The following is a 13,393-nucleotide window of genomic DNA, read 5'->3' on the forward strand; positions in this document are numbered from 1 at the left end:
TTAGAACTTCTGATAAGCGCACGGACTGTACAAAGACGCGACACTGTGTGAAAGAAATAATATTTTAAGACATGATATTTTTCTTGAATTTTTTATTCACATTCACTAGTTGTAATTTTAGAATTTCTTAAAGAGGAAATTTTTAATATTTACAAACGGCTCTCTTAGACTGAAAAATCTAACCTCTTTTAAAGTTTAAGGTTAATTCTGCTAAAGAGATATAAACGCATTTTTTGCATATATTTCGCATAATAAATCGCGATATTAAGCGCGTATGGATATGTAAATATGAAGTGGGATCGAAAGATATAGATACATGTATGTATGTGTGTAGTGCATTCATTATGCGACGAGATAATAGAAACAACGATTAACTCGAAACACACCGCATGTTTTAATGACGTCGTTAACCTCGCATGCCTTACCGCTGCAGATGCGTTCTATAGGTATATGTATTCGGAAAAGAGATACCTAACAAGTCACTTGACTCTGCTCTTACAGTCAAATTTTGCTAATTTTATGTTAACCGCAGAGTAATACGTCTGTTTACGCGGAGTCAATCGGATATAGCAAATTGAATCTCTCGTGACGCAATTTTATCGTGTTCTCAATGTTCCCATGTGGCGCATAAAAAAAAGGTCATTTTCATCGAGTTTTAGATACTCGGAAATATCCGACGTGGTCAAAGTAGACGTAGTGAAAGGTTTATAATTCTATCGCACATCGAATGTGTAATTGTATCGCGCATATATTAACGAGACGGAACGTTGTTTCACTTGGCCAAAGTGTAATCCTACGGAAATCGCAAAGATTCTACCGAAACCGGTTCCGATTGTGTAGCTATTTTCGGCGGTTCGCAAACACATAAAAGTCTTTTACGAGGACCGATGCCCGGACATGTTCGCAAAGAAGATACTCGATGTGCAAATACATGCGTGTCTATAGACTTATACTCCTACTCGCACGTCGCGAATTCGCGTATCGCGATTTCCATAAATTATTGATATACAAATTATTAGAGATCATATATCAGTCCTTGTTGTATCGAATTGAGCGACTGAAATTTTTCATATAATTTGTAGCATGGACACGATAATCGTTACCGGAATAAAAAACTAATAAATATTTGTCGAAATTTACGTCCACTTATTAATACGAAGACGATGTTGGTATTATTCATAAAAAAAATATAATTAAATTCATAAAGCATGGTTATATCGCGATCTTTTCCATTGTGATATCTATATTATTAGAATTTTGAGACAGTCCATTTTGAACGTGAAGACATACGTAAAATAGATCTTATGGATGTGCTCCAATCTTGCTCTCTAAATTCTTCTCCTATAAAATTGTAAATTATTTATCCCTAAATTCTTCTCGTATAAAATTATAAATTATTTTCTCCATGACACGATTTATTCAACAATTATCTTATTCATCGCGTCAAGGCGTGTACATTAGTGCCTTTAGAATTAAAATGTATGAAACGTGATATGCTATAGGCGATGCATCGAAGAAGTTGTCGATGTTCTCGGTCCGGAGGTGCAGTCGCAGACGTGAACGTTGCACGCGCCCGATGCCGTAACACGAGACACCCGTAATCGAATACGTGAGCAAACGAGATAGAGCATATGATACACGCACACGACGGGACGCGCAAAAAGAGATGCTTAAAAAAAAGCGATGAAGAGCCGCCGGATAGAACGTTTACGGGTGTTCTCGTAGCTCGACCGGCCGTCCGACCGTTCGACCGGACGGTACCACGTTGCTCGAAAGGAACCGCGAGGGGTCAAAGCACAGGATGCATTGATTTTTTGCCACGCGTACATCGACGCTTCTTTCTCTTGACCGTTTCTTTCTCTTTCTCTTTCTCTCCTTCGTCCCACCCTCGTTTTTTGTCCTTTCCGCCTTTTCGACCGAAAATATATAACGGTATGTGCCATGGCACGAACGCGGATGCGGAACGGACTCCAGGGGGACGTGCGTGGCATCGAAGCTCGGGATTCACTGCGCCTTGCGCCGCGTCGTGCGCACGTCTACGCTCTGCATTTTAACAAAAATAAAGTTTCGGCGGGAGAGGAAGAGGGTGATCGGTCTGGAACTAGATTCTCTTCGTAAGCTCGCGCGGTGAGGTGAGAGAAAACGATAAGCCGAGGATAGCGTCGCGTCGTCCCCCGAGAATTCACAATTCGAATCCTACGCGCGGCGCGGCGCGGCGTGGCGGCGATGCGACGGTGGCTTCGGCGGCGGTATCGCTGTGTGCGTTAGAGTTCGCGTCGCGTTGCACGAGGATGGAGAAACGTGACGCGAAAACCGAGACCTTTCCCGTGCATCTCATTAGGACACTCCGGCCAGGGTCCAACCGCTTATCGAGATAGATATATTTTACGATCGGGAAGTAAGGGGCTTCCTGTTGGCGAGTGCCTAATTGGACACCTCGCTTCCTGGTACGATTCAACCGAGCCACCGACTTCCTTTGAACGAGTTAGGTTAGGCAGAAAGCAGTTACGCCAGATTAGACATCTAAACCGCCCACTGACAGACTAACTCTTTCACTGACAGATTTTGATAAGATGATTCAATTATTATTCAGATACATTATAAATAGGATTATTTGATTAAAACGATCTTTATATTTTCCGTAAAACTACAATAATTCTATAATATTATATATATATGTGTGTGTGTGTGTGTGTGTGTGTGTGTGTGTGTGTGTGTGTGTGTGTGTTTATACGCGCTACAAAGAAATATATTGTTTGACAGAGATGTATATATTACCTTGACTTCTAAATATTTTTTGTAACCTCTTTGGCAAATTAATGCTCGACCATGAAGCCTTCTTAGAAGTTTTTCTCCAAAAACTATATCTTTAAAATATTATAAAGTAGATCAACAAAAAATAAGGCAAGAATACCAATGAGCACGTTTTTCATTTTTCTCTCTTTATCTTTTCTTTCCCTCCTTTTTCGCGTCGATTCTCTAGCCGAGATTCTCATCAGTACAGAGCACAAAGCTATTCGTGCTACTCTTTGTTTCTCCCTTTCTCGACCTTCCCTCTCGTCTTCCTTCATCCGACACACCGATGAGGAAGTTTAACGCCTGCTCGGCGTGGCCTGCGTTTGCTGCGCATCCGTGAAAGTGAAACGGAGAAAATCAGGTTTCGAAGACGAGCCTTCGAATCTCCCTTTGAACGAAGATGGAAGCAAAGATGAAGATAAATCATTGTCTTTCCCGCACAAAATGTTTGTTTTATAATTGCATTGTCTATCAATGCAAAATGATACGGATAAAAACTGTTGTCACTTAAATTTATTGACGATAATATGACAGGAAGTTTTATCTTTTTTTTAGAACTATATTATATGTATTATAAAATGCTATCAACAAAAAGCTGCATTTTCTCTCATTATCTTTATAGAATTGTTAGAGATATTATTTTATCATTAATATGTTAAAGAATTATTGTTAAAGAACTATATATATATCAATACAATTTTTATGACATATTTTTTTGTAAATTACAAATGTGTGTGTTTAAGAAATAAAATAGATAAAAAAATAGAAACATTTTTTAAACAAAAAATATGTCATAAAAATTGTATACATTGATATATATATATATATATATATATATATATATATATAGTTCTTTAACAATAATTCTTTAACATATTAATGATAGAGTAATATCTCTATATCTATATATGTAAATTTCTGAATACTTTTTCTCTTCTTATAGTTCTTTTTAATGATTACTTATTATGTATTACTCAAGGTATTACTGAAATCTGTAGTAGTTTAATACTTTGAAGTATCAAATAGTGTCCGGTTATGATAATGTCCAATGTCAGGGACTTGTCGCTTGAACATTAGTTAGCGGTCAATGACAGGGATATTTTGGTATAGTCGTCATCGCGATCAGATCGCGCTGTTATGCTGTTACGCCAGAGTCCGATAAATATCTCACGGAAGGCCTCGATACGCTGCCTCAGCTGAGAGATTGCTCGAGTCAGCTGACTGCGAGTCGTACTCGACGCGGGGGTCAATCCCTCCTCCTTGCCCCCTCCCATCTCTTCCGTTTCTTGATTCGTGCCTCGACTTCTGGATTGCCGAACCGCATAACCGTGAGCACCTTGGGAAAATTTTAAGTTTTATCGGCTCAAGCTTTACGAAACTTTACGAACGAAACACTTTACAGAGTCACCATCATATAAGCGAGCAAGAGAAACAGCTGGAAATCGTTTTACGACGATCGTTACTAACTACCGCCTCTAAGCAATTAAGAATAGAGTGCTGAGGACTTAGCAACTTGACGAGATGTAAAATAACTTGTCGCACTTATGTGAACTGAATAGCTTCCCGCGATAACAGAAATTTTTATTCGATTTAAGTAAAGATTAACCGATTGCGTTCTCCATACAAATATAACTTTTGCATCATGTTAAAAAATCATTTCAGAATCACTTATCGCAGCAGTTTATCGATTCTTTTTTTTTGTATATATTATATATTACTCTTTTATTAAAATTTTATCATTAAAATTAATATATTTTTTATATTACCTTATAGTTTCATATTTTTACTTTGGAGCAAGAAATTTTGTACAATGTCCTTCTTTAAATATTAAGAGAATTAAGTTGTATGAATAAAAAACCAGAACTGATAATTACTGAAATTCACATCGATATTGAACGGCTCTTGCCATGGTTTTTATGAGATTTACGCCTCCGTCACCTGCTCATCCAAGTACCGTAACCGCGAACCGACCCCATCGACGAACCTTTGGCCATAAATAGAGCCCAATTTACACGGGGGACTGCTCGACGCGGTCCTGTGGCCCGGCAATGTACACGCGGAACTTGTATGCGGATGCACACGTGATTGTCGCCGGCGCGCATGCAGCCTGATGCAGCCGGCGCGGCGTGCCACGCTACCACCGGCGTCCCGCTTCTTTCAACTGGGAATCGTGCGAATCGATCGTGGTGGTGTCCTGGTATGGGACAGTAAAGAAGGAAGCGAATGAATAAAAAGGGCAAAAAGAACAGCAGAAGAGGAGACGAGAAGAAGATGGAGGTAGAGGAGAAAGAGGAGGAGGATCACTGAAGGGAGGAAGAGGGTGCGAGTCGTCGATGTAAACCGAACGAGGCATAGAGGAATTGGTAGGCGATACGGGAGCGGGGGAGGTGGAGGTGGTGGCATGTCGGTGGGGACAGGAGGAAGAGAAGAGGAGGAGGAGGAGGAGGAGGAGGAGACGACGGGGAACAGGGACGGGGGAAGTTGGTATCGCGGATGGCGATGGCGATGGCAGAGTCAATGTCCTAGCGCTCGCACTGGGTCACGGCGAGTTGCGGCCAACGACCCAAGGCAGTTCTTTACTTTGCACAGAGCGAGCAGGAGAGCGAAACGCGCAGGGGGGCAGCGGGACGAGAGGTAGAGAGCCCACGAGGGAAGAAGCGCGAGGAAGAGAAGACAGTAGGTGGAAAGCAGATGAACGGAGGAGGTACGGAAAGGGAGAAAACGAGATGAAGAGCGTGTTCTCCGGTTCCTCGTCGCGAGTACGCGCGCGCGTGCACGACGTATACACTAGGTGCTCAGAGCGAGAAGCCTGTCCGTTTGCTCGCGACTTGCTCGCATCCTCGCGAGACCTTCGTCTCCTGCGAGACTTTTCTATTTCCTCTGTTTATCTGTTAACCTTCTTTCTCTGCATCAGGATGCTCCGCGTTGTATCATGCAAAGCACGCCGCCGTTACCGTGGAACAATTACGAAGAGATTCTTCTACTGTTTCCTAAGAATCCGATTCGCAAATAGCGATAATTCGCTTATTTTGACGGTCAAAAGCGATTGTGATTTGTTTTACCTCACAATCAGCTCGACGATTCAATTGATAATATCTGCTTTTTGCAGTGACATGAGTCACGGCTTTTCTCAATATCAAAATTGAACGGATTTTCCTTTGATACTCATTAATCTCGGCCCTGAGACCGGTTTGACGATATTCCACGGATTACTGTGACTGCTTTGTACGAAGGCCCTTGGACCGAGACTAATAGATTGCACTCTCTGGGTACGCCTTATTCTCTTCCGCAGCACGAGCGTTCGTTCTATCTTTTTTTTCTTTACTTTATACAATTTTTTGTTTTATGTCCATTTCTATGTGATAATACTTTCATTCAAAAATTCAAAAGAAATTTATAGCAAACATTTATCGTGAAATAAACAAATGCGAGTGAATGACAACAGATAGGACTCTTAAAATCCACATTTACATTGAAAAAAAGATAAGTTAGAGCAAATTCAATATAATAACGTTAACAATTTACAGCTGAAGAAAATATTCATCCCTTTTCTCAGCTCTATGCAGAAATAATTATTAATATTAATATTTATATAAAAATAATTATTAATATAATTTAATCGTAATTTACCACATTCGGTATACTGTACGTTACGGAACTTTATTGTCGTAATATAGCATTCGGCATGACGCGGTCCTTTCAATATTCAGACGAACGATTTTATCTCGATGAATCAGGGAAGAATATATCGCGTCTGTGCATTTCTAGTCGATGCGCATAAAAAGTTTCTACCATATGCTGAATCGTTTAATGCAACTGTGAGGTATGACTTGATGCAATGTCTTTGCATTAACAAAATGTTTTCTTACGTAATAGTAAATATAATTTGCATATCATTGTTTTTTTTTATGTACTTATAATCATTATCTAGACAATATTTTATTTATACTTAGTTAATGACAAACTTCTACAATTTATGAACAGTTTTTGGCATGTTTTTATGGTATATAATAATATCAGGATAATTTATTCATATCGTCAAGTCGGGAAAAATTATTTCCTTGCTGCTTTTTTATTTGAATCGATTAGATGTCCAAATAAAGAGATGATTATTCTCTGTCTAACAAGATAATTTCAATAAAATAAACACGTGCTCAAAAACGTGATTAGACATTTAGTATAGTACAAATAATGTAAACACAGATAATTTCATAGTTTGTACTATCACGAATCATAATAATTTATCCAGTCAATTACTTTACAATTGATACCAGTTTGTGGCGAATCAATTTGAATGTAAAGGTCAACAGCAGTTCTAACAGTCTAAGTCAGGCACAAGTCTAAGTCTAAGTATGCGTATTAGGATGCGTAATAGACACGCTGCAGATAGAGACGCTTTTGCAGAATTTTTCTTTTGAATTTTAATATTTCCAAAGAAATTTCTATTAATATTTAGGCGAGTTTCTGCGATGTATTATTTAAAATATGTCGAGTATGTTTGAAATGCTTAGGATTACGAATGCAATAAAGCGGCGAAATTCAAACGAACGAAAAAATAATCGTCGAATAACATAAACACATTCATGAAGCATACGATTACGTTTGGCTTCGTGTTGTTTTAAAGGAACATTGATAGATAGATTTCTATGTCGATTCCATCAAGACTTCGTGCAAGATCAATACCCATCTCGATCTTCGTTATTGGCCTGCACGTGTATCTCTCTATGGCAATATTCAATTATCAACAAGCAAATTTCCGCGAATGCCAACGCAACGTACATATACTTGACACAAGACGCATACCATTCGCGTCACGTTTCATTTGGCCCGAGAATATTTGAGAGGTCTCGTGACTATCCTGAGAAGCAGCCCAATTCGCCACATGTTGACTTTACGAAAGGGGAAAGAAAAAGAGAAAGAGAGAGAGAGAGAGGGAGGGGGGAGAGAGCGGAAGCCAAAAGTATGAGCCAACGTACGGCCCATATCAGAGGTGAGCCTCGGCGAATCGCTGGATGGAGCTGTTCGGAGACAACCGGACAAGGGCCGCGTGCCTAAAGTATATTCGTGAGTTGGGTCTCATCGGATATACCGTTACGAAGTCGCCCAAGAATAGTTTGGCGCGAATGACCACGGCCCATTTTCTTCTTTTTTCGGTCTCTCCTCCTCACCTACATCTCACTCGGGTCCTCACCTCCCGTTCGCCGCTTTGTCCTTCGTCCTCCAGCCTCTTCCAACGGATTTTCGACATCCTCCTTCTAACGGACGCCCTCCTTTACGGAACCGCGTTGCTCGTACTCGTTGATTACCTTTTTCATTCGAGGAAGCAGGCCAAAGGAACGGGATCGGGAGACGCGCAATGGACGATCACGATCGGTACGGTTAATCGATGGCAAAAAGACAACCGATATGCCAGTAGTATTATCTATCGTAATTAATCATAAATGGCGACGTATCTTAGACAGCAGAGTTAGCATTAACATTAAGTAACGTATAATCACACAGACTTCATATTTCTATCAATATAATTGCAGACGAGTTATTCAATTATATATGTACATACATATATATGCCTCAAAATCTTCAAAGTAAATAGGAAAAATACTTTTTACTTTTATTAAAATTACAATCATATTAATATTTTTTAAATATAAGTCTGGAGATTTTCTTTCAAATTTAAGTTTCTAAATTTTTTTTCGTTATTTTGAAATGTTCTTGTGAGCTTTCGGAGTATTCGTGTGAGCAAATGCAGAGTCATGTAATATTGTGCATGAATAATTTTATGGAAATCAATCCAAATTGTTTAGAGGAAAAAGCTAGAACAGTCTCATAGGTGGAGGTCAGTGCGCCCTTGGGAAAATCACTTTCCTTCCGCGAACGTAACAGCCAGTTATCTCCGTTTCCACGATGCGTCCTTCCGTATACGTACGCGGGTGCGCTCGTTATGTGCGAACCTACAAACTATCGGCGAGTCCTCATAAACCGTAGGTGTGAACGCAAACAGGGAGAGAAGCGGTGACGACAGCAACGAGTAGGAAGGGGGCGGGGGGAGGTGAGAAGAGGAAGACGGAAGAAAGGCGGTAGCACGAAATCTCGGATGCGCGATGGTAACACAGGCCTTCGTCGTACTTTCACTTCCTTCCCTTCCCCCGACCTCTTCTCTTCCTCTTTTCCTCCGGCTCTTTCTCCCTGTCTTTCTCTCTCTCTCTCTCTCTCTCTCTCTCTCCTTCTCTTTCTTCTGCATAGAACTACTTTTCCTTTCAAGTCCTTGACTTGAGGTGTTCGACCAGGCCCATCCTGAATTTAAAGATCCCCCTTTGATGTAGCGACGTATGATACACCACGGCTCCCATTTGAAACTGGTATTCGTCCGTTTATCTTCGATTGCCGTCCTTCCTATCCGCGGACTGCCCACGTCGATGCAGTGGGATAAATAATTGCGTATCCACCCGTATTGTCGGCCCGATCACTGAACGAACTACGAGATGCAAAGAAAATGAAGAGAACGAAACGACGACGATGGCGGGGCAGCCAGGAGAAAGAGGAAAGGCAGGAGGAAGAATGAAGAAGCGAATACGCGGCATGACCTCTGCTTCGTGAGGTGAGAAAAAGAGAAAGAGAGGATGAGATGGACGCTGTGTGTTGAGCGCGAGTGGCAAAACGGTGTAAGCGAGAGAAGAGCATCGCATCGGCATCACGGAGAGAAGCAGCAAAGAACGAAGAAGGCGGTGGGCCGTTTCGCGCGTGTGGCAACTCTTTCGTGCGAAAGACGAGAGGAGACGGGATATATGACGATGAAGAGAGAGAAACGGTCGACCGGCCGGTCGGTCGGATGAACGAGAGGAGACGAGAGAGGCGCAAGTGCGAAGGCGCGCATCGGGTCGGATCGAGAAGGAGGTGAGCGGAGAGTTGGCAGACGCTGAAGAAAGAGAAAGAAAGAGATAGTGTAAGAGAGGGGGGGGGAGAGGAGGGAGAGGGAGAGAGAGAGAGAGAGAGAGAGCTAGGGACGTTGAGGGGGACGGTGACGGAGACGAAGCGAGGTGAGTCGAGATGATGCAGTTGTGCGTTTGCAAGGAAGGCGGAAGGAGGAACCGCGGAGGGAACCGGTCCCGGTCACTGGGCCACCAGCCGGCCGTCGAACCCGCCACACTGCCCCCTACCGCCCCCTTCTCTCTCACTCTCTTCCTTCACCCCTCTATGCCCTTCGTCCCTCCCGTCCGGTATGTTACCTCCTTGCGAACCTCGTATCGCGCTTCTTGTAACTGGCGACTCGCGGTACCTTCAAGTTCTTCAAACAATGTCAACTCGCATGTACCATCGCACTGATAATGCTGCCTCTTCTTGTCACTATGTTACTGCCTGTGAATCGCGTATTATCCGCTTTATCCTTGTATCTTCGAAATTGTCACTTGCATTTTCGTTGATTTTGTATACGAATATCCACATTTCACATATTCGAAATGATTGATATTTAATAATAGTGACACAAAATATAAATAATCAAACTAATATTTTCTTAATCATGCATTAGACGTAACATTTCGAATTAATGGCATTAAAAGGATATTAAATTTTTATAAATTGTAAAAACTAATAACGATCTCTTTTTTTAAGTCTTTTGTCAAATAATTTTTACCTCAATATTTAAATTATTCGTATTGTAGTTTGTTTATTATAGTTCTCTGTATATAGATAACTTGAGGAGACGATGATTTAATTAATAATCAAATGAAAATTATAAAAATATTTATTTATTCTATCAATTCATTTATTTAACATAACATCAATGTTCTTGTAAAAAATTCCAAGATTAGTTTTAGATTGGGCTTTCAATCGTGAGAAAGCAAACGCGATGGTAACGCAAACGGAAGTTTGCTTCGCTCGCGGTAATCTTTACGAGATACGCCAAACATTTTCTCTTAATTAAGAAAGGACGTAGTAGTTAATTAAGTTTCCCTCTTTCACGGCATCCTTTCGCTCGAGCTTATAAAACAACTCTGTGATTGTCAAATGTGGTTTTAACTATCGATACACGCAATAATAAAACGCGATTTTAATATACTTATTGAAATTATTTTACATTTGTTGCTTAACAACATTTTCATAGTTATAGCATGATCGATTTAACGTGAAAAATTTGCTGCAATTGATAATGTGAAATATATCATTCTGAATGCGTATAGGTTTTTTAAAATGTTAGAATACAGTATTTTTACAAAGGTAATATTTTTTATGTAGGAAATATTAAAAATAGAGAAATATATAGACGTTGTTACATAAAACAATTTACATTTTGATATCATTTTTTAATATATTATCATCATATTAATCTGATTAGATGATTCTTATTCAGAATTACAGTCGATAATAAAATCAAAATTTAAAGATTAGGTTGTAATTGTTTTTTATCACTTATACGCTATTATTAAATAAAATTCATTGTAATACACAAAAATATATGAAGCAATTACAATTAATTATGTAGTTTTAATTTGAAAAATAATTGACAATAAAAGTAAAATACATTTCTATGCACGAATCGATACATTTATATATGAATATTAATGCAAATGTAAAATTAATTTATTTATTTATTAATATATAAATATATTTATATATTAATATAATAGTAATATACGACATACATTATGTTAATCTTAAAATGTATCTTAAAATGTAACCATATTTTGGTAATAGAAAATACTGTGAGATGTACCAACTGAAGATACAGCACTGATCTCAGATATATCAGATATCCGAGATGCCTCAGAACTTACTGATTGTAGATATTATGTATTTATCTGGTCATTCAATATAATTGCAATTTTTTTTAAACAATTTTATATATATATTTTTTAAATATTTTTTAAATGAAATATTGTCGACAAAAACCGACGAGAAAACGATATATTTACTAATAAATATATTTTTTATTTTCAAAAATGTATACATTATGTCAAATAAACATAGAGCTATAAAATAAATCGAATAAAACAGTAATAAAAATCGATTTTAATCGATGGCAAGATTAACGACTCGCTATACAAGAATGGTCCTCATAAATCTTCATATCACATGAATATCTCGTAACTTGATGTATTGTCAGGCGCGCGGGTTCAATTCGTTTCTTTGGACATTCGGTTGACACATTGCTCCCTGGTACATCGTTTCTGAATTAGGTGAACAGGGTTGACACAGCGACACAGGTTGGGCAGGTGGATAGGATTGCGCTTGACGTTCACAGGACTTCGTATCTGAATAAGTGGGACATCCGGCGATCAGTGGACAAGGTGTTCCATGGGAATCACAAGAAACTTTGCAGGGTGGGTAAGGCGATATACAGATGGGCTTGCAGTCAAGTTCACAAACGTATTGCATTTCGTAGGGAAGATTATTTTGCAGTGTCAGACATTTTCCTTGGATCAGATAGCAGTAGGATATAGCTAAGACGGGATTGCCGCTGTACGGGATGCAATGAGGCTGAGGTAGATGTCCGTATAAATCGATGTGCGTGTACTTTAAAGGGGTACAGCTACAAACTCCGTGCTACAATCGATATAAAATTAGTCAGGAAGAGAAAGAGAGGGAATGTGTGTGTGTGTGTGTGTGTGTATGTGTGGGAGAGAGAGAGAGAAAACAAATAAATGAGTTTTTAAATGTCATTGTAATAGAAAAGCTTCTTTTAATTTGCAATTAATGGCTGCATTAACTCGATCATCTACAAAGATTCATTAGTACTTAGGAGAATGAAACGACTAATGATTGATCTTGATTAATAGAATAATAAAAATTTCAAAAATTTGAAAATATCTGTGTAATAATTCATCATGTAGTTTATTCGTGACGTATAATTTGAGAAAAATTTTGATTATTAAATCAGGTTTAGCTACTTAGCTAATCACCTACAACGGCTACAACTATTATTCATATTTAAAATCACAATATCCCAAGAGAATTTCAAATTACACAAAGAAAGAAATTATTAAATGAGAAATTATTAAGAAACAGATGTCACCTCTTATCGCTAAAATATGAAATAATAAAATTTATTTCCACTGTAATATTTTATATAAGAAAAATATCTTAGAAATTTTGCCGCTCCTAAAATCTTGCCGCCCTAGATACATGCTTATAAAGTGGCAAATCCGCCACTTTACATAGTGACCCTATAGTGTAATTGTTTGTGTTCCAAGTAAATCCGCGCTGTACAGCTTATGGAAACTCTGAGGATCAAGGATTTATGGGGATGATTAATTATTATTTGCATTTCCGGTTAATATCCAAAGTTCTTTGCGCGAGTTATGAATATTAATTGCTGTAGGTACATATTATAGGAATATGTATATAAGTATAAGTATATATATATATATATATATATATATATATATAACTTCATCATCATAGACGGAGAATTTGTTATCTTAAAAAACTTTTGTGTTTAAATCTTTCATAATATAGCTAAAAAGTGTAAGCAATGGAAATAAAAAAAAAGTACATTTTATAGAGGACGAATAAAGCAATCAAATAGCACAGAGTTTAAAAAGAATTCAAGTCATATGTTATCAATTCCGAATTAATTTTCAGATGCAAAAAGAATTCT

The 13,393-nt window shown here is 38.6% G+C and overlaps 1 protein-coding gene across 4 annotated transcripts in view; it reads right to left on the reverse strand.

Moving 5' to 3' along the window:
* Positions 1-11,712: 11,712 nt before the first annotated feature.
* Positions 11,713-13,393, reverse strand: part of LOC105459383 (putative aminopeptidase W07G4.4) — a 17,818-nt gene continuing 16,137 nt past the window's right edge. For 2 of the 4 annotated variants that reach the window (XM_011705340.1, XM_011705339.1), the window contains exon 9: positions 11,713-12,339. In XM_011705340.1, coding sequence (XP_011703642.1) covers positions 11,896-12,339 — 444 coding nt within the window. In that variant the 3' untranslated portion in view covers positions 11,713-11,895. The remainder of the gene's footprint in view (positions 12,340-13,393) is intronic. The other 2 variants (XM_011705341.1, XM_011705344.1) reach the window with 2 other exon arrangements.

Source organism: Wasmannia auropunctata, unplaced genomic scaffold (genome assembly GCF_000956235.1).
Source record: "Wasmannia auropunctata unplaced genomic scaffold, wasmannia.A_1.0 LD334196.1, whole genome shotgun sequence".
Taxonomy (NCBI): Eukaryota; Metazoa; Arthropoda; class Insecta; order Hymenoptera; family Formicidae; genus Wasmannia; species Wasmannia auropunctata.